The sequence below is a fragment of the Tribolium castaneum genome, chromosome 3 (assembly GCF_031307605.1).
Source record: "Tribolium castaneum strain GA2 chromosome 3, icTriCast1.1, whole genome shotgun sequence".
NCBI lineage: Eukaryota > Metazoa > Arthropoda > Insecta > Coleoptera > Tenebrionidae > Tribolium > Tribolium castaneum.
The window spans coordinates 19,965,926-19,986,786 of record NC_087396.1 but is presented as its reverse complement, the minus strand read 5'-3'; the positions used below and the strand labels follow the sequence as shown (position 1 = coordinate 19,986,786).

At 33.8% G+C, this 20,861-nt stretch overlaps 3 protein-coding genes across 3 annotated transcripts in view; 1 reads left to right on the top strand and 2 right to left on the bottom strand.

The window, feature by feature from the left end:
• The first annotated feature begins 157 nt into the window (after positions 1 to 157).
• Positions 158 to 2,398, top strand: LOC658138 (phytanoyl-CoA dioxygenase, peroxisomal). The gene is made up of 9 exons (XM_964548.4): positions 158 to 293; positions 869 to 927; positions 980 to 1,096; positions 1,149 to 1,260; positions 1,441 to 1,608; positions 1,662 to 1,805; positions 1,858 to 1,992; positions 2,044 to 2,181; positions 2,236 to 2,398. Exons 2-9 carry the CDS (start codon positions 920 to 922, stop codon positions 2,308 to 2,310), a joined length of 897 nt encoding a protein of 298 aa, XP_969641.1. The 5' UTR covers positions 158 to 293; positions 869 to 919; the 3' UTR covers positions 2,311 to 2,398.
• LOC658217 (protein phosphatase 1 regulatory subunit 42) lies at positions 2,343 to 3,609 on the bottom strand. The gene is made up of 5 exons (XM_964624.4): positions 3,437 to 3,609; positions 3,087 to 3,392; positions 2,687 to 3,038; positions 2,514 to 2,639; positions 2,343 to 2,469 (listed from the first exon to the last, which is right to left on the bottom strand). The coding sequence occupies exons 1-5, from the start codon at positions 3,554 to 3,556 to the stop codon at positions 2,354 to 2,356; spliced, it is 1,020 nt and encodes a 339-aa protein (XP_969717.3). The 5' UTR covers positions 3,557 to 3,609; the 3' UTR covers positions 2,343 to 2,353.
• A 778-nt stretch (positions 3,610 to 4,387) lies between these two features.
• Positions 4,388 to 20,861, bottom strand: part of SP2353 — a 59,996-nt gene continuing 43,522 nt past the window's right edge. Inside the window, exons 5-9 of the mRNA XM_064355431.1 lie at positions 17,573 to 17,907; positions 12,060 to 12,457; positions 7,971 to 8,305; positions 7,605 to 7,925; positions 4,388 to 5,331 (exon numbers count right to left, since the gene is read on the bottom strand). Coding sequence (XP_064211501.1) covers positions 5,067 to 5,331; positions 7,605 to 7,925; positions 7,971 to 8,305; positions 12,060 to 12,457; positions 17,573 to 17,907 — 1,654 coding nt within the window. The 3' untranslated portion in view covers positions 4,388 to 5,066. The remainder of the gene's footprint in view (positions 5,332 to 7,604; positions 7,926 to 7,970; positions 8,306 to 12,059; positions 12,458 to 17,572; positions 17,908 to 20,861) is intronic.

The window sequence follows — 20,861 nt, the reverse complement described above, 5'->3', positions numbered from 1 at the left end:
TCCGCTTTTCCAAGTTTTTTAAATACGTAGTTATTGTGTAAAAAATAAGAGAATGTCATTTTTTATTTTATTGCACTACATTTTGGTTTCAAATTAATTTTGATTTTGGTAGTAGTATGTTATTTCAAACTTGAAAATAAATACATCACTGAAATACACTTAATTTATTTAAAAATATAGCATTACCAACCTTCTAACTAGATAAATAGTGAAATTTTAGTTAGATCATCTGTTGGGTATGCAGAGGTCAAGACTTTTATTATTTACTGTACTTTGCGTGCTGTGATAACGAGGTGAGTGTTTAACAACTAACAAACAACGATAATAAGAAAAAGCATTTGTTAGTTCCTTTTTACGCACAAATAATTATTATAGTGTGTTACAATTTGAGCGATATGTATATCTACGGCTTAAGTAGTAGGTACTTAAGTAACAAAATCGAGAAAAAAATAGACAGTATGTTTAATTATAAGTTTAAGGATCGGTTTACAGAAAGCGAAATTAAGATTTAATTCGAAATTAAACTAATTCGAATTAAGTTGCCATTTAAAATGCATTGACAAATGTCAAGTTAATCGCGATTAAAATTTAATTGCAATTAAAATTTTCTGTAAACCGGCTCTTACTGTTCTCGTATCATTGATTTATTTATTTAAACGGTGGGATGCTTGACATTTGATTAAAAACAGTACAAGTAAATTCAAAGTAATTGTTTATTATTGAGTATCTGTTCGATAATGTGTTGTTATTACTTACTACTGACACTGAAATCATTAAGTACATGTTTTTTGTATTGTTATAAATAAATGCTTCAATGACGCAACATAATTCAAGTGTATTTAATAAACAAGATAATTTTATGTTTTAGTGTATTATTCGGACAAGTTTCTTAAGAGAATTGTCTGCGTTACCGAACAAAATGGGAAGGTAATTTAGTTAAACAAAAAATTAAGTGCATATTAATAAGTACAATTTTTAGATTTAGGTATACTCAAGACGGTGGTGTTCTAACATACGAACAACGCCAATTTTATGAAGATAATGGATATATTGTGATAAAGAACAATGTTAGTCATGCCTTATTGGATGAAATTCAGTAATGTTTCCTTTAATTTTCTTTAAATATTTTATTATTATTTTTAATACAGAGATAGATTCATCAAAATATGCGACGGAGTGGCTGACCCTGGATTTATGACTGTTATGAAAGACCCTTCTTTAAAACATAAAGGTGTCAGAGGGCAATATTTAATAAATAAGGTATGATAATAAAAATTGCTACGTTAAGTTTTTGTGAATACAAAAGCATTTGCTGTTGAATGCTTCATTTTGTTCTATACTCATGTGTTTTTTTTAATATTTCTTTCAAAATTTTACATTAATAGTTAAGAAATTAAGTATTTATGATAGGAAACGCTGAAAACATGAAAAAAATTTCAGATCCAAGATTTTCTTTACGATGAAGTTCTTTTCAAATATTGTTCGGACAAACCAGTGGTTGATGTCATTGAGAGTATAATAGGCCCCAACATTACGGGGGCTCATTCCATGCTAATAAACAAGCCCCCTGATGCTGATCCTGGTGCGTCTTTGCATCCTCTACATCAAGTATTTTTTGCTTATTTTTCTAGTAAAATTTGAAATTGTGATAAAAATTTTAGGACCTACATTATTTTCCCTTTAGACCTGCAGACCGAATTGCAGCGTCATGGACCGCAATGGAGCGAGTCGATGAAAATAATGGTTGTCTTTACGTAATTCCCGGAAGTCACAAATGGGAATTGTACCCCCATACTTACCCTCAAGTATTTTTTTATTGCTTTAAAATTAATTAAACGTTTATTTTTTTAATTCAAGGGATACAAAAATCGACTGTATCATGGTGTTCAAGGCCTTGATCATTTACCAAAAGTGAACGTTGTGATGGAAAAAGGCGATACAGTCTTTTTCCACCCCATTCTTTTGCACGGCTCGGGACCTAATCGAACAAAAGTATTTTTTCTCGAATTAATTTCAGCCTAATTTTTAAACTATTCCTGCCAGGGTTTTAGGAAAGCGATTTCTTGTCACTACGCTGATAGCAACTGTTACTTTATCGATGTTAGAGGCACACTTCAGGAACATATCGCTGAAGAGATTGAAACTCTAGCTAAGAAAAAGGGGGCGCCTATGAAATTTGTCGTACGTTTGGTTGAGAAATTTAAAAAAACATGAAATTTATTTACTCATTTTTAGGAGATTTGGAAGGCTAAGAGCCGCTTAGTTAGGGGAATCCCTGGCAATTTCCAAAACTTGGAGAGCCATTTGTAAAAAATAACGGGAAAGGGTTAATAATTTGTAAAAATTGTAAATTTTATATTTTTAAATGTGAGAATAAAGTGTCGACATTTGACGATGACTTTCGTTTTTGCGTTTTTTTGTGATTCTTACTGAGCTGTCGCAACTTGGCAACATGTTGCGGCTTGGGTACTGCAAAATGAAGTGAGCAACATAAATGTGATAACAAAACTTACGTGTTCTCCACGGAATGTAAACTGCGTTTTTTTCATCGAATATTTCGTCGTCTAATTCCTTATTTTGCTTCAATATACTGATCGATACCGCTTTTTGAATGGCGGACGAGTAATTTTTCGACAATTCTGTACAAAAATTTGAACACGCGAACAAAACGCTCGTAAACATTTACCTGGAACCTTGTTTGCCAAATTTACGCTTTTGTGTAATCTCTGGGCGATGCGTTCGCCGTGAAGCCGCTTCAAAAAATTTCGGGTGTGGTCGGAAATATTTTTTTGGTCCAGTGTGTCTAAACAATAGGCGTTGGCGATAATTTCCTCCTTGTACAGCCGGTTTTTGCAGATGGGGTTGGCGGCGAGAACTAGGTCTTTCAAATAAAACCAGTCTTTTATAACTCCGCAAACCTCGTCAATGTTACTGAGTTCGTTATGAGAGGCATTGAACACTCTTAACGATTTAAGGGGCGCTAAAGACGAGATCGTCTGGATTTTATTGTACGATATATTGAGGATTTGGAGCGTGTGCTTTAAAGAAATCATTAATATCGGGGCTTGGATCAGTCTTACACGCACTGATAAGGCATTTACGCTTCTGGGGTCAAAACACAGGCAGTTTCCTTCAAACAAACACTGCTTTTCCAGATGCAAGACCTCCAAATTTTGCAAATTTTGCAGCCCTTCCACGACACTGATCGTGTTATGCCCTAAGTACAATTTTTTGAGCTTCCTCAAATTGCCCAAATTTTCAATACGCAAAATCCTGTTGTTTTGCAAATACAAATTGGTCAAGTTGTGCGCGTGTTCCAAGCCGGTGATTTCGTGAATTTCGTTGTTATGAACGTAGAGAACTAGCACATGATGGGGGTTTGCAAATTTTGGCTGGAATTTCTAAATTATACTCGTCATAGATGAAAAAAACTCACAATTTTTTTCAAATATTTGTCGTTGAAATAGAGGTGGGTGTTTTTCTTCTCCTTGTGTAACGAACTTTTTGATAATTTAGCGTCCGCGTTTTTCGCGCTTTCCATTTTATCTGTTTTCATCACAAATTTTCTCAAATGACAATTCTTGAACTGTCGAAATGTGATGTCTCCTGGCAACCCCAAACGACACGTGGGTTCCAGGTGGGGAAATTATTTAATCAATAAGGTTGCATGTTCCTAAAGTGCCTGCCGCGAGGGTAATCTACAGTAATAGCCAGGAATTACATAATAAAAATGACGTAATTATGGCCCCGATGTATTGCTTTCTGGCGAACTAATTAATCCCGCATTTAAATGAACCGCAACTTTTTTACGAAATTAATGCCCCAAAATTCATAGATAGGTATTAGCTGTTTCAAAACTATAAAAACGCCAAGTCGCATTTTCTCTCAAAATGAGCTGTTATAAATTCTATTCTGTTATAATAGCCAATGTAATTTATACTTTCAGTGATAACTGTTTTACCCTTTTATCAACTTTATTTAAAAAAATAATTTAGTAAAATGCGACGTTGGTGTTTTTATAATTTTGAAACAGCTAATACTGCTATATTGTGCCGATTCTCGTTATTTTTCCGCAGTTAAGGAATCTATGAAACATTTATTGGTCATTAAAGTGCAGTGTCGTAAACGAGCGTTTTTCTTTTATATTTTAATAATGCGAAGTGGAGTAAATCTCTTTTTATTATCGCTGGGACCAACACCTGTGTGCTGCGATAGTGTGGTGTATTTTCTGCGTCATTGCAGTAAAGTGTCAATTTCCTCCCTGCAAGTCGCCGGGCGAGAATACGAATTATGTGCTTTCCGCTTTTACGCTGCTCTAACTGCTGAACTTTCGTTGGTTGTTTAAAATTTGCAGTAGTTTTGATGCGGTGCAAAGAGTGTATGTAGATTAAGTCAAAAGCGCTTTATTAACACACAGTTAAGTCTACCTGTACAAATTAGGTTTTCATATACATACTTATGTAACAATGTGAATTTTACACTGGACCGATTAGTATCTACGTTATTGCGAATGTAAAAGAGGCAGGGGAAAAAGTGTAACGACCACACTGTAGTTGATTGCTCGTCTAGTGTTCAAACCTACGTCTAAAATGATATGAAGACAGTGCGATTGTGTGTAAAGGCACGTTTACACTACGTCGAATTCTGTTCATTTTGCAAGTGGAAACGTCCCCTAATGCCTCGTTAACTCTTTCCCGCGCGCAGATCCAAAAACGAAATGAAAAAGATACAAAAAGCTCATCCTTATTCTTAATCAAGACTATCTACAATCCTAACACAAATCCTTAGAGACCTGCCGGAGCCGTGTCAGAGGCCCAGATGCAGATATTACACACAACTATTATTAATAGGGGCTTTGTTTGAAGAGACGTCGACACGAATCACAAAAAACACCCAAATTAGGCCCTTTCCTATTCGCATCGGTTGTGTCTTGGCATTGTTCCCTTAATAGCTCGAAGTAGTCAGCCTTATGGTAATTTCAGAAATCACACATTAATTAGTACACAGTGTTTGTTGCCATGAAGCAGAGACTGTTTTTAGGCCTGCTGCCACTTCATTTATTGACTTTAAACCTCACACTCTCCCACGTTGTGTCCCACTTCTGAATGATTAATTACTTGCAGTCGATAGTCCGTGTTCAGGACTAAATCTGCAACGCAGCCTTTGATTCCATGTTTGTACCTTGTAAAAGACAGGAGGGAGGCGTTTGGCATTCCTCCGACGTAGAGGCCCTCGTTCTCCCCCAAAGATACGCTCATGGGGGGAATTTCGACGGACTGCCGGGTCAGAGCCGGCCCGTTGTCAACTATCAAGACAGCGGACGATCGATCTCTGAAATACATTTTAGTCAAAACTTACGCATTTTGGAGCCTCGGAAAAATACGGGGCTCATAGTCTGATACAAAATTTGTTAGCACAATAGTATTTTCTGCTTTGTTAATAAAGAAACCGAAAAAAAACAGTATAAACATAAATAAGATCAAGTGAAGGGTAAAACATTACTGCTCTGAAAAAAAATTGAGTAATGAAATTTTTAAGAAGCGAAGAGTAAAGTAAAGTAAAGTAAAAAAGTAAATCCGAGATGGACGGTGGCCAAGTGCCGTGTCTGACTTCATTTGCAGTTAATTTTTTCTATTACTTGGGGACCAAAATTGTAAATAATCACTACATCAAGTATGAAAATCGCACCAAAAACTTTTTTTCGACTTATATTGCTTGAAGTTGGAAAACTTTAATTTCATTTAATGCGTCCCTTTTTTGATTTTTTTCGTCTAAGTTGTTGAAAATAAGTGACTTTTAACTAAAAATGAGCTAAATCACACAAAATTGTCTGAATTCACATGTGCTTTTCGTAATGTGTAATAAATATTCTTCCTTTAGGTACGATGATGATGGTAGGTAGGTATAAGTAATATTTTCACGGTTTTTGAAAACAAAGTTATTGATTGTTTATATTTATTTAAAATAATTGAGCAGTTAATTTAAGCAACTCCAAAAAACATCGACAAAATTTTAAAAAATTTGTAGCGATTTTAAACTCACTCATTAATAAATTAATTATTAGTGTTATAGTTCAAAGGGCGGTTTAATGTGATTTAAAAAAAGTATTTAAACTGTTTAGCAATCAATAAGCATTCATTTAAAATTCAAGGTAAAAAAACTCATTTAAACATTCTTGAAACCGTAATTATTAGGTAAACACATTTTTCCCATTTGTTTCAACTCTTATAACTTATTGAGTAAGAAAACAAGTTAGGTAACAGCGTAAACGATAAAGTATTAAAAACGCTACAATAGTGTTACAACTAATTTTGAAAAAAAAAATTAAGAATTAGCATTTTTTTTACATGACCAAATTCTTTGAATTTTTGTAATTTTGTTAAAGTAGAATTGAGTAAAAGTTGATACCTCATAATTTATTATTATAGATCTTTTTTATAGTCAAGGAAAAAAGAGTGGTACTATTCTGTAACTGACTTATGCCTACTCCAGTTACGTATTTTTTTACATTTATACATTTTGTCAAGTTATGAACTGAATAGAGAAAGTAAAAAAAAGACGATGTAATTAAAAAAGTGCTGCAACAAAGAGAAATGCAATTCAAAAGGATAAAAGAAGCAGAGATGAAGAAAATTGTACCTAAAATGTAATTTTATTAATAGGAAAATATAGAAAAGCACGTGCTCTTTTGCTCTGAATGGAGCAATAACTTCATTTTATTGGTGTGTTTTGCAGAGATAATACTCAGGGAGGGAAACGTTCTTCTTTCCACTTTATTCTTTCTCTAGTGGGCGAAAGAAATAAGGGGAGAGTTCAATTATGTCCAAAGCATTTCTGTTCAAAATGAAATAAGAATTTGTATTTTCAAAATTTTCAAACTTCGTACTAATATTTTTTGACCACGAAGTATTGCGAGCATAATTATTGTATATTGAACATTTTTTTCTACAAAGCTTTTATATAATTATATTCACTACTTCGTCCATACTGCAAATATTTATACAAACATGTTCATAGATTATTACGTTGGAGCTTTTCTGATTATTTTACCTTGAAATGTTTTTATCTTAAAAGTCTTTGGATTATTTTACTTTGGGCAATTTTGTATGCATCCAGAATGTACAAAGTATACTCTTCTGCAAGTCCTACTGACTGCGCCAGTTAAGTTAGCACATCTTTTGATTCTCGGATTTTTTTCAAAACTTATAATTAGTTGTTATCATATTTTTTATTCGTGCTGGGGCTGTTTTAACCTGTGCCCAAGCCCCGAAAATATAGATTTGAAAATAAGTAATTATGGCAATTAAATTCCCGACGACTGGCTTAAAGTAAACTACCTAATCATCCGTGAGAGAACTTGTTGAAACTTGGAAATACTTTCGCTTCGGCCATTTGCGCAAATGAAGATTTTCCAAGTCCAAAATGAGTCGTTCATTTGTCTTCATACGAATTTCCTTGAAGACGAGCGCTGTTTGAATAATTAACCGTGTCGCAAGATAAAATTACAATGGCAGCGAAATGCTGTCTCATTTTAAATCCCCACGAGTAGAACGTAATGAAAATTAGTTACCTCCGTTGAAAACGAAAGAAGGAAAAACCCCTACCTGACTGCTTTGACCCTGTGCCAGAGATTATCATGGACGGTAGTAGAATTGTGCACAACGACCACCTCCTCGCCCCTCACAGTGAACCGCAGCACCAGCGCCCCCGCCTCCAGCCCCAGCGACATGAACCCGCCGTCGCCCGAATTCATCCACAGCAGTAATCCGCTCTCGGACGCCACCTTGAACCTGACATTCACGTCCAGCGGGTCCGAGCTGAGCGCCTCCAGGGTGAAGGCTTCGTTGTAGTGGAGGTAGCTGTCGGTGCCCCTGAAGGCGGGCGGCCCTCGCGCGCACAGCTGGTCCCTGTAGCCCGGCTTGCACCTGCAACGAGCTATCGAGCAACCGGAACACTCCGGGGACGGTTACCTGCAGGTGAAGTAATCGAGCTCGGGGACGCACTCGCCGTCCTCGCCGCAGGGCCGGGCGATGCAGGGGTGCGGGCAGTTGTCCACGTTGGCGCCCCCGAGGGCCTCCGCCAGGATGGGCACGGTCCGGCCGTTGATGCGGACCATCTGGACGCAGCCGATGAAGGCGGCTCGCACGCGGACCTGGGGCGAGACCAAGCCGAAGTTTGGCACGCCTCCGAGGTAGAGGTTGAGCGGGAGGGACAGCTGGGTGAAGGCGCCGGGGGACAGCACTTCCGAGGGCAACTGGTTGTCCACGGAGAGGATGGCCAGACGGCCCGTGCGGGATACGCGGACCTGGAATTTTTTTAATGCAATAAAGTCTGTTCCACGTAAAATTTTTGTTTTATTTTGTTCCCAAACAAATTATACATTATGTAATTTAACTTATTTAAAAAATTGGTTCTGGAACTTTTAAATTCGGAAAATTATACAGCGTGTACCAGCGAATTAGGAGTAGAAAATTTTATCTACAAAAGTCGCGGATAATGGATGTTAGCATCGTCTGAAATTGCTTTCAACTTGTAAACAGATCCTTCGTTACACAAGTATCTTACGTTTTTTTGGAGCATTTATTTATTTATTATTTTTTTGAATATTTGGAATAGCTTTTAATGTTAGTGTTTAATAAATAACACTTTTATTATTGAACGATTTTGTTTAGTTATTATTATTATTATTATTATATCTACACTTAAATAAAATAAAATAATATACTCAAATTTAATGTTTCAATAATGTAATTAAATAGAACACTGTCTTTAATGATTTTGTATCTAAAATATCTATTAAATTAAATCATGAGGGGGACAATCCTTTGCGCTGAGCCGATTTTTAATTTTCCAATATAATCGGTCACCGGTCATTAATCGTAACATAAATATTATGTAACATAATATACGATTATGTGTTATGCTTATGATGATGAAATTTCAGCCGCTGGCCGCTGCTATCGCAGGCGATATTTCCGCAATTTGGTTTTTAAAAGTTTAACGAATTAACAATAAACATTTTTAAATTAAAACAAAAGCAGCTTTATTCCCAAGAGTCCATTACTGGGCTAAAAGTATTTTATTTTCTCATTAACACTCAAAGAGCATATTTTTTCAGTTTTCTGTTTCTTTTCTCAATTAAATAAAGTACTGATGGCATTTTAAAAGACTGTTCTCTAAAGCCTGAGTAGAAGAAATAAAAACTTAAAACGGTTGAAAAATATTGAGGAAAATGTATAAAGTTCGACATTTTTCTTCTGTTTTTTATATTTGGAAGTAGTTTTTAATGTTAATGCTGGTGTAAGTTACTCTTTTATTGGACGATTTTGTTTAGTTTTTGGATTAATTAATTTCTTTAACAAAGACACTTTTTTCAAACATTTGTTGTACAATGACCAAGAGACTTAGAAAATTGGGATCTTACTACTTCAGATTGTAGTAAAGGCTGCATTTCTTTTTAGTATATTGCAATTAACAAATAAAAAGTAGTTAAATGTTAAACACCTTTAAAACCAAATGGTCTTTATTGTTTAATTTTTGTAAGTTTTAAACATTAATAAAATAAAAATTAAAGTAAAATACCTACATTATTTGTTTATAATTACACACAAATGGTTTTTATATTTTTGTTCTTGGCTCATTTTATAATGGGCGATTGTTTTTTATACATTTTCTTAAATAATTAGCGTAAAAATATATAATATAAAACATGAATACAGAAAAATAAATAAATAACAATATAATACTTGTCGGTTATCATGAAAAAAAAAGTAAAAATGGGGTAAAAGTGTTTCCAAAATCTGGAATATGCAAAAATAAAATTGATTTCTACCAGAATTTTTTTTTTTAAATAACTGATAACAATGATATGATTTTTGTGGGTTACTTGTGGTTCGTTCCCTATAATTTAATAATCTCTGAAATGCGAAAACAAAAAATAGTAGCTATACTTTTTTAAAGTTTTATTCGTTTTTGAAAATCCTTTTTTAAATTTCTTAGCTGCACAATGCTGATACATTATTTGATTTTTTTCCTTTAAAGTAATAGATACAAATCTTATTTTCCTAGTATTTTTAGCATTTGTGAACATAGTTATACATTTTAAAAAAAATTCTTTTGTCCAAAAAATTTATTAATTTAAAACTTAAGTCAAATCGAAAAAACATGAACTAATATCAGTAGTATTAAAAATTACGTCCAAAAATACAAGCCTGACAAAAAAGGAAAAACTGACGATAAAAAGATGTTTTAAACGACGAAACTATTACTGAACAAAAACTACAGATAAGGTTAATTATGACGGCCTGACATAATTGAGTATGAAACGACAAGAAAAGACATTCCACGACAAAAATGTACAATTAACAACACTAAAGTACAAATTAACAACAGTATTAACACTGATTATTTTATCTTTTTATTCTGTCTTATGTTGAATAATTCTGTCGTACGTTCTTCTTTTCTATCGCTCTGTTTATGAGAATTTAAGGCCTGAAGAAGAGATAATAAAATTTTTAAACCTTGACGGAAAATTTATAATTGTTTTTTTAAATCCTAAACCCTCATTTCAATGCCAAATTTATCAAATAAAAAATTGGGAGAACACAACTTTTGCTATTTTATTTGCCGTTGATTTCATTATTTTTGTCGGGAATAGAATTTAAAGTTGTAATCAATTTAGACGATTTTTTGTGTGATTTTCTTTCATGCCAAAAACAATTTTGTAATGCACATCTTGTAGAAGCTGTTGATTTATTTTTATTATTGTATTGGGTAAGAAATAGAAAATTTTAAGTCAGTTTTATTAAAAAAAAAAAAACACTTGCAACTATTTATTAATTTTATAACTTTGATCTTGAACTTAGATTCAAAGCCCTTTTATTACTTCTGCAAGTACGAGGACTTCCGATTTTAATTTCTTTTTGAGTTTTTTGATTTCAATAGATCCATGAAACTACTATAAAGTAACATATTCGTAACATGTTACGTAGTTTATAAGCAGGCACGACAAACTTCTTTAGCTTTAACAGCATTGTTACTAATTAATGTTTTTATTTAGTTTTGAACTGTTATAGGGAAGACCGAAGAGCTTTTCATGTTTAGCATTAGACTCAAACTTTACGAAGTGCCTACTTGAAGTTACAAACTGTACCTAGTTGAAGCGCTATTTGATTTGTGTGTAAATAGGTCAGTTATCACTAATTATAAACAAATATACGTTTTTCCAATGTTTTGGTGTGAAAATATTTAGATTCTTATTTGCTTAAATTAAATTAAATGATGCTCCAATTCAATATTCGGGCTCCGAGACGCAGTAAAACACCTTAACCTTGTTATTGTTTCCCTCTTCCAGCGCAGTTTATCTACCGCAAATGATTGCTTTCCTCAAATTCGATCGTCCTCGAAAAATTATCTTTGCATGAAATGAAAGTATCCGCAAGTTTTGTGCCGCAGCTGCTGCAGCCCGAACAAAGGAAATTGTTTCAGCTTTTCTATTTGATTTTTTGCAACTGGCGGTTTGCTGGCTAATTGCTTGGCTGGATGTGGATAATACCGAGAAACGCATTGCGATTCGATGAATAATTGATAACCATCGGATTTACCCAACTGTAATCGCTTTAAATTTATCAACGAAAGCTGGCAAACTATGCCATTGAGGCAAGAATGTTGCATTAAGCCCTGCTGGAAACGTGCTAAATATTTCACCGTAGAAAAAGTTTCGGCTACGGCTTGTTGAAATTTTTAAAAGGCGGCCCGAAATCCCGATTTTTTCGGGAAAAGTTCATTTATCTCCGTGTGACAATAGTGGGCGAGGAGTTGGTTGGTAAATTTTAATTTTGCCACTCGGGCTGATTTATTTAAATTTGGCAAAAACCCATAATGGCATCCCAAAGTTCCTTAATTAAGACCCATCAAGTTTTGTTGATGCAGAGGACCGTAATCTTGTATTTCCTGCACTAGATTGCTAACCCAATTACCGACAAACTTTTCAAACAAATACGTAAACGCCAACGTGTCTTATTCAATAAAAACACACTCGACTTTAATTTTTAACTCACCCTGTGCCACTCTCCTAAGCTGATTCTGTGCTGGCTGGTGACAAATCCGGCTCCAGTTCCCAGGTCATAGGCGAACTCCATGTACCCATCACGCAAGTAAAGGGCCATGAAGTCGCCAAACCCATCTCCCCGATGTCCGTTGTACAGAACCAACCCATTCGGCGCTGTGGGTTTCAGCGTAATCTCGAAATCCAGCCAAGTTAGCGCTTCCTCTCCCAGTCCTCTGTACCTCAAATGACTGGACCCATTGAACGATGGGACTTGCAAATCGACGCGAATCTCGCACAAGTCTCCCGAAAATCCCAAAGGACATAAGCAAACAGCTGATTCTTCGCTGGTCAAACATTTGCCGCCGTGTTGACATGGCACTCTGCTACAACGGTCGGCTGTGCACTCTTCTGCGAAAGCAGACCCAACAAATATGAATATTTACATTCGAAATTGAAGCAAAATAGGAAGCCGCCCATCGGTAATTTATCGCCGGCGCTATAAATCATACGAATTAAAAAAACATTTGTCTTGGAAGGTACAGTGACAAGCAGCGAAATCGTGATAACTAAACGGAGCGGTTTTTCGAGCCGGATTTTCAGCATTTCTCATTAATTTTATGCCAGGTGCCATGTTGTTCAGCGCTTTATTTTGCATAAAGGGTTTGATAAGATAAATTGGCGCAAAGTGTAAAAGAAGGCAATTAAACGGCCTTATTAACATCTGGGCTACACGGCGAATTCGGTGCCAAATCGCACAAATAAAACCGGGTTAGTTTAGTCAAAATACTGCCGGAATTGTGGATCGAAGAGATTTATTTCTTTACAAATTCGCTAAAACTTTTTATTCAATTTTATATTGAATCAAAGTCGGCTATAATTTATGAAAATGTTATTACAGCCGAAGCCAGTAGTGGCATTGTTGAAAAATTTGGTACATTTTTTAAATAAGCGAAACGTCTAGACTTATTGATTTCCGTTAATTTGTAACACTTGTAAGTATTTACAGCCTACAGTAATACGGACTGAATAACAAGACTTTTAGCAAGTTGCCAGAAGCTTATTAAAACTTTGGCGCAAATTAAAAACACTTTTCTACTTCAGACAGGATCTAATTATTGTAGTATCAATTTTGCAAACATATTAAACCCGATGACTAAGTCATTATTTAGGTATTTATGAGACAGTTGATTTATAAATAAGTGAACTTTGTGACACAAATTTAATTTCGTATTAGTTAATTAAAAACAAGTCACTTAATTGTCTGGTTTATGCTTAGTAATCGCCTAATCAGTCATTGAGAAATTTCTGAACGTCAACTGATAACTGGAAGTTTTCTCTGATTCATATTCACTTTATACGAAAATAAAATAAATATTTCATTTATTAATAATTGACGTCGCGTTAATCTTGTACAAATCAAGTGCTTTTTTTACTCTAAATCAGATAGTGGAGCATTGACAAACGGATTAATTATTTATTTTCATGACTGTTACAAACACGTCAACAAGTGGATTGAATTCTCTCGTCTAATAAATACTGTTAATTTTTTTCGATGATCAAAAAATTAATAATAAATGTTTTTCTACGGATATTTAAATACTAGGATGGGACACGACGTACAAATAAAACGTGCCAGGTCCTGTTAGTCACATTGGCGTCATTAGATGGCGAAGTTTTTTAAATTTTATTAAAAGAAATGAAAAAATGCTGTATGTAAATAATGGTGAGCGCACAGCTAACAACAAAATTACAGCCAGATAGAGCAATAGTAAGAGATAAACATAATGCAAAATTTTTATCGTAAGCTTTATTAATTTTTAATTTGCACTCTGCCTCATACTTTTTAAAATGCTGCGAATACGGTTATAGACACAAGAAAAATGTTAGGAAGAGAGTTGTAGAGATTTAAATTTCCTACAAAAATGTCCGAGAGACCATATCCCTATCTTCAATCATTTAAGCCCCAAAGTCATTCAAAACCTTTAAGCGACGGATTTGCTTTATTTTGTTGGTGGTCAAGTATTGTAAAGTTAATTTATAACTGACCGTCGAAGAAATTTGGTGTTGCAGATTTTTTTTTATAGAAAATTTAATTCTCTACAACTTTGTTCCTTAACACTTTTTTTAACAGTATTCGCAGCGTCTTGAAAAATACGGAGCCAAGCGCAATTTTAAATTTAAAATAACTTTTTTCTCATGTTTCTTATAAAAGTTTTAGTCGTCAGTTTTTTTAAATTTTTTATTTTGATTTTCTTATTTTTTTGCAAGTAATTAGTAAACTGGTTGGATTTAAATTAATTTATAGAGACTTGGCGTCAAAACTGACGTACTACTTTTTTGGGTTCCAAAAATCCAGCGATTTGGATCTTGTTTCGTCTCCTAAGTTATAGTCTTCCGTAGTTTAGTACCAATAACTTTATAAATATGTACAACTGATTAGATGTTTTCCAAGCTTTTACACAAAGCGATTGTCTCTCCTCATCCTTTATTAAAATCATTGTCACAAACACAAATTTGTTGATCAAAGTAAAGTATTAATAAGTATCCCGGCGCCTCCACCAAAATTTAACACAAATAAGATTTTTAATTTTGAGTAATTTTAGTAGAAACTGTGATAAGGTTTCCAACATTAAACGTAAAATAAAAATTTAGATGACGGGGTAATTTTTACTACAAGAATTATTTTGGCTTCAAATTTATTTGAAAACACAAATGTGGAACTTCTGCGTGAAAATAAATGGAATTTTTTAAATTCAGTTTGTAACTAAATTATTATGTTACATACTGTAATGGTTTTAAACATTGTGCATTTGCTACAAACAAAATCAGATAAAAACCCTTTCGTAAGCTGTCTGAGCGTTAGTATTAATTAAAACGCATCTCTAAAGTATGCAAAATCTGCCCGATAACTTTTAAAAATTCTGTGGGTTTTTTAAAAATTCTTATAACAGTTTTTGTCGTCAGTTTTTTTATTAATTTTTCTATTTGGATTTTCTTAATTTCTTTTGAAAGTAATTAGTGAATTGGTTGGATTTAAATTAATTTATAAAGATTTGGCGTCAAGACTGACGTACTTTTTTTTGGGTTCAAATAATCTTGCGATTTTGTCTCTCAAGTTATAGTCTTCTCTAGTCTAGTAACAATAACTTTATAAATATGTACTACAGCCGATTAGGTGTTTTCCAAGCCTTTACACAAAGCGATGGTCTCTCCTCATCCTTTATTAAAACCATTGTCACAAACTCCATGTACTTTGTGATTTATGACAAACAACTTTTTCTTTTATGAAGTTTTATGTCACATGATAGCTCTAATTTTTTTACGATGATGAACGAGTCTTCATGAAACTAAAAAGAGCAACTGTTTGAAAGTTTGGAAAAATTTTATTGCCCGATATTATATTTTACGTTTCGTCCTTTCATCCCAAATGTGTAAAATTTATTAAGTTTGTTTTAATTTACTCGTGTGCTAATTAAACCCAATATTTACAACACGGCCCAGTTTACACTTATTCCTCCATAAAAACGCAAGAGCAAACCTATAAATTAGCGTGTTTGTTGTTTGTCAACGGGCCAATTTCATTATTTAGACGGACGGTCTAACATGGTCCACCTTATCTTTAATTGATGGAGGATTAATCGGGGATCGCTCCAGCTTTTGCGAGCAAGTGTATGAAGTGTATTATCGTTAGCCGAGTTGATTCCCTTTAATTCATAGTTTATTACATGCCGGAAACAATTGTTGAGCCATCAGATTAGGTATTCGTGCTCCGGATGGAATAATCAATAATGAGTTAATAAATGTAAATATGAAGAGTGGTGGGTGACATCAAAAGGCCAAGTGTCGTAACTCTATTCCATTTAAAATACAGTGCCGTATCGCCGCTTTTTTATATTCAGGTATGCATTAAGTGTGGACCTTTTGTAAGAATAAATCTACATAATGATATTATATCGATAATATGGAAAATACTTCATGCACACGCGAAAAGGAAAACCGGCCAATTTCCATTCAAATTATTGGAGACAGGGCGACCCTCTGAAGTGCCATGTCGGCCACACGATCAATTTCCTCTTCATCATCATTTTTCCGCAGCTCTCGGCGCTAAATTCGAGTGTTTATGGCCGTGTTTGTTCGATTTCTAAACTTTCGCGCGAATTATAAGCGGTATGGACGGCTTTCGGATGATACTCGAGGGAAACGATTTAGATTGGATAAAAAGGTTTAGCGGATATGTGAATTGAATGGAGAATTTATAAAAGCTAATAGACCGACATCTTCGGGCTATCTGGGACGGTCCCGACGCTTTGATTGCAGGCGGAGCCCTAATTTATGCCGACCCGGAACCCGGAAAGTTTAATTCTATTTTAGACGCAATTCATTGCGTTCTTTCTACAACAGTACTAGATGATTTACAATCTTTTGTACCAAACGAAATAATAAAATTCTGAAGGATGAAAATTTACGATCACTCGGAGATCTTTGTCTTTGGAGGCTTTGTCTTGGTTCGAATCCAATAAATTAACATTAAACAAAAATAAAACAAATACATTGGTTTTTTCATTAAAAAAAAAATAGATTTTGTGGAAGGATCTACAAAATTTTTAGGAATCTTTCTTGACTCCTCATTGAGGTTTAATACACATTCAGAAAAGGTTGCAAAATTACTTTGTAGTGGTATTTTTGCACTTCGCTATTTAAAAGATCAAGTTCCTCCTGAAACTCTAAAAACTGCATTTTATTCATTATGCCAGTGTCACATCAGTTATGGACTATTAGTATGGGGTCATTCTACTTCCATTTCTACAATTTTCAGATTACAACGTCGAGCTATCCGTATAGTAGGAGATCTAAAATATAGAGAAGACTGCAAATATGTTTTCAGGAATTTTAATATACTTACTGTTCCTTGTATGTATATTTAACAGTGTTTAAATTATATAAAATCTAACATAGAGAATTTTAAATCACATAGTAACATTCACGAATATAGTACACATCACAGAGATAAAATTTGCCTACACAGTATTTGCTTAAAAAGCTCCGAAAACGGCACCGGAAACCTAGGAATAAAATTTTCTAATGCGTTGCCTGATGATATTGCTAAGCTAAAGACAAATAAATTTAAAAAGGTTATAAAAAGATACCTCTGTAAAAAAGCTTTTTACTCATATGATGAGTATTTTAATGATTTTAAATGTGATGTTATGTATTAACTTTGTATATATATATATTATGTATGATGATTGTATTTTATGTCATTTATGTTCTTGGTAAGCCCTCTAATTGACTTGTGTTATGACCAGTGTAGTCTTTAAACATTAATAAACATTATTATTATTATTATTATTATTATTATTATTATTATTAGATCGTAAATATAATTTTATCACTGCAGTAAGGTATTGAGACAAAGACGATTTGTAAGTTTGCGTAATCGTGAACATATCCGGGCTTTTTTGGCAAAACTACTCTCCTGGTGGCGGTTTAAAGTGGCGGTAAAAACAGCGTCGGAAGTCTTACCAATGCCATATCCCTTGGAAGCTTCCCCATGCGGCTCGAGGGCGAATTTATAGACATGGTCATTAACTTCTAAGTGCCGGATGCAGCCCTTCAGCCCCACTGCAACCGGGAGCTTCTCAGACAAGCCGGTGGTGTTGCCCCCACCGCCAATAAACAAGGGCTCTCTGAAGGTGATTCTGGAGAACAGGCCCTTGGAGCGGCCCTGGACGTGCTTCCCGCTGTTCAGCTGCAGCCACGCATCCCACCTGTGTCTGTACAACGTGATGTGGTTCCACTGATTCAACAGCACGGTTTCTTCGGATCGTACGACTCCGACGCCGGAGCCGCAGTCGAATCTGCAAGAATCAGGGGTTTAATGACGTAATTTGCGCATTATGTCGGCGAAAATAATGTTAATGTCTCGCGCGATTGTACGTTTAACCGCAAGAGGCGGCTGCTTGTAAAGTACAAGTTCTGAGTGGGGCCGTATTTATGAAGTCAGCGGATTCTGCTTGGTAATCCGCGGACTTCCTGCCTATTTTACACCGCAGTGGTTGCCGCTGTATGTTGGTGCTTCCAAGTGAAATTCTAATTAACTAACACGTTCATTATGTTACGCAAACATTTGACTTGGAGACGATATACATACGGGATGAATGTCACCGACTTTGGAACTAAATCGCATAATTATTGCTTTCTGGTTTGTCTTGCGAGTTATTGTTTTTCGGCAAAATGTAACCCACTTAGGGAAGTGTTTACTTGACTTGAAAATTTAGTTGAAACAGCGCATATTATAGTTTGATTTGATGTTTACAAAATATTATTTTGATAGAAAATTAGTCATAACAAAGGCATTTTTGCCGCATTAGGTATGCATTAATTATAAATGCAACAAAGAGGAAATAATGAATAATTAAAAACTCTATAATCGTCAAATACAAATTGATGACGTTTTGCTATTAAGCTAATAGAATATTTATTATTTAAAAATTAAAATAACAAATTTAATTTAGCGTGAAAATAAATTTATTGTCATTTTACATAAAAATATAAATTGAGAACGAATTGGAAATTAATTCTAATGGAAACTTGCTAGCTGTTTAATTTTGCTTGCAACAGTGTTTTTAAGTGCAACTCGTTACCAGATTGTGCATAAGTGTAATCAAACACAAGAATGCTTTTAGTAAGCTAACCGAGCATTAGTAATTAATTAAAACGGCAATTTAAAGTATGCAGAATTTGACCGATAAACCTTTCAAAATTCCGGGCAAATTCTGGCAAGCTGTTGGATTAAACTGGGGACCTTGTTTTTAGCTTAATATGAATATGAAACAGGTAATATTAAAAAACATCTTCATGTAATTAGAATATAAATTGCAGCTTTGTTTATAACTAAAGTAATTACTGCAGTTGTAACAATGTTCACAAAATAAATGAAAGGACGTTTTAGGTGCACCAAGGTATAATTTTATTACAACAATTGTCTACAATTAAAAATTTGTTGATCAAAGTAAAGTAATAATAAGTAGCCCGGCGCCTCCACCAAAATTTAGCACAAATAAGATTTTTTTTAATTTTAAGTTATGTTGGTAGAAACTTAAGGTTTTCAACCTTAAACGTAAAATAAAAATTTAGATGACGGGATAATTTTTACTACAAGAATTATTTTGGCTTCAATTTTATTTGAAAACACAAATGTGGAAATTTTGTGTAAAAATAAATAGAATTTGTAACTAAGTTATTATGTTACATAATGTAGTGGTTTTAAACATTGTGCATTTGCTACAAACAAAATCAGATACAAAAATTCTTTCGTAAGCTGTGTGAGCGTTAGTATTAACTAAAACGCATCTCTAAAGTATGCAAAATTTGCCCGATAACTTTTAAAAATTCTGTGAGAGTTCCGGAAAGCTGCTGGATTACATTGAAGAAAGTGTTTTAGTTTAATATGAATATGAAACACTTTGCATTATAATATAAATTGTAGCTTTAGTTTTAACTATAGTTATGATGTGCTTCGGTTAAATAATGTTCGCAATGTAAATAAAAGTGTACTTTACGTGCACAAAGATAGCTTTATTACAACTCTGATTTATGGGTAGAAATTTGTAAATCAAAGTAAAATATTTTAAAGTAAAGAATTTTTCATAATTTTGTCTCGGCGCATCCACCAAAATTTAACACAAGTTAATTGTAGTTTACGTACTAGAAGAATTATTTTAAAATATTTTAAAAAATATTTTAAAGTAAAGAATAGTTTTATAACTTTGCCCCGGCGCATCCACCAAAATTTAACACAAGTTAATAGTAGTTTACGTATTACAAGAATTATTTCGCCTTGAATTTTGTAGAAAATACAAAGAAATCAATTGTTTCATAATTGTGGCCTGGCGCCTCCACCAAAATTTGTCACAAATTAATATTTTTATTTAAGTTTTGTTAGTAGAAATTAAACTGTGATGAGGTTAGCAACTTTAAACGGGAAACAAAAATTTGGATAACGACGTAGTTTTTTACTTCAAGAATTATTTCGCCTTTAACTTTATTGAAATCACAAATATGGAACTTTAGTACAGATATAAATGGAAATTTTGATTTTTTCTTTTTTCTTGCAACTCGTAACAAAAATTTTATGGTACATAATTAGTGGTTAAAATTTTACGTTTGCAATGAACGAAAACAGACACAAGAAACATTTTCGTAAGCTGTCCGAGCGTTTGTATTAATTAAAATAGCAATTATAAAGTATGCAAAATCTTTGCGATAACCTTTAAAAATTCCGTGCGAGTTCTGGAAAGCTGTTGGATTAAATTGAAGAAATTGTTTTAAGTTTAACATGAATATGAAACACTTATTAAACAGTTAATAAAAAATGAATTGTAGCTCTGGTTTTAACTAAAGTTTTTAACCCGGCGCATCCACCAAAATTTAACACAAGTTAACAGTAGTTTACGTACTACAAGAATTATTTCGTCTTTAATTTTGTTGTAAATACAAAGAAATAAATTGGTTCATAATTGTGGCCTGGCGCCTCCACCAAAATTTGCTATAAATTAATATTTCTTATTAAGTTTTGTTAGTAGAAACTAAACTGTGATGAGGTTTCCAACTATAAACGGGAAATAAAAATTTGGATAACGACAAAATTTTATTACAAGAATTAAAATTAAAATTTTACATTTGCAATAAACAAAAACAGACACAAGAAACATTTTCGTAAGCTGTCCGAGCGGTTGTATTAATTAAAATAGCAATTATAAAGTATGCAAAATCTGTCCAATAACCTTTAAAAATTCCGTGCGAGTTCCAG

Bases quoted from the DNA above. Each gene is read 5' to 3' on its own strand.
- LOC658217 (XM_964624.4), bottom strand. From the start codon at position 3,556: ATGAAAACAGATAAAATGGAAAGCGCGAAAAACGCGGACGCTAAATTA. The intron at 3,393-3,436 runs GTGAGTTTTTTT...TAGAAATTCCAG, and splicing joins ACAAATATTTGAAAAAAATT to CCAAAATTTGCAAACCCCCA. The intron at 3,039-3,086 runs GTGCGTGTAAGA...ATTTCTTTAAAG, and splicing joins GAAGCGTAAATGCCTTATCA to CACACGCTCCAAATCCTCAA.
- LOC658138 (XM_964548.4), top strand. The intron at 1,261-1,440 runs GTATGATAATAA...AAAAAATTTCAG, and splicing joins GGCAATATTTAATAAATAAG to ATCCAAGATTTTCTTTACGA. The intron at 2,182-2,235 runs GTACGTTTGGTT...ACTCATTTTTAG, and splicing joins GGGCGCCTATGAAATTTGTC to GAGATTTGGAAGGCTAAGAG.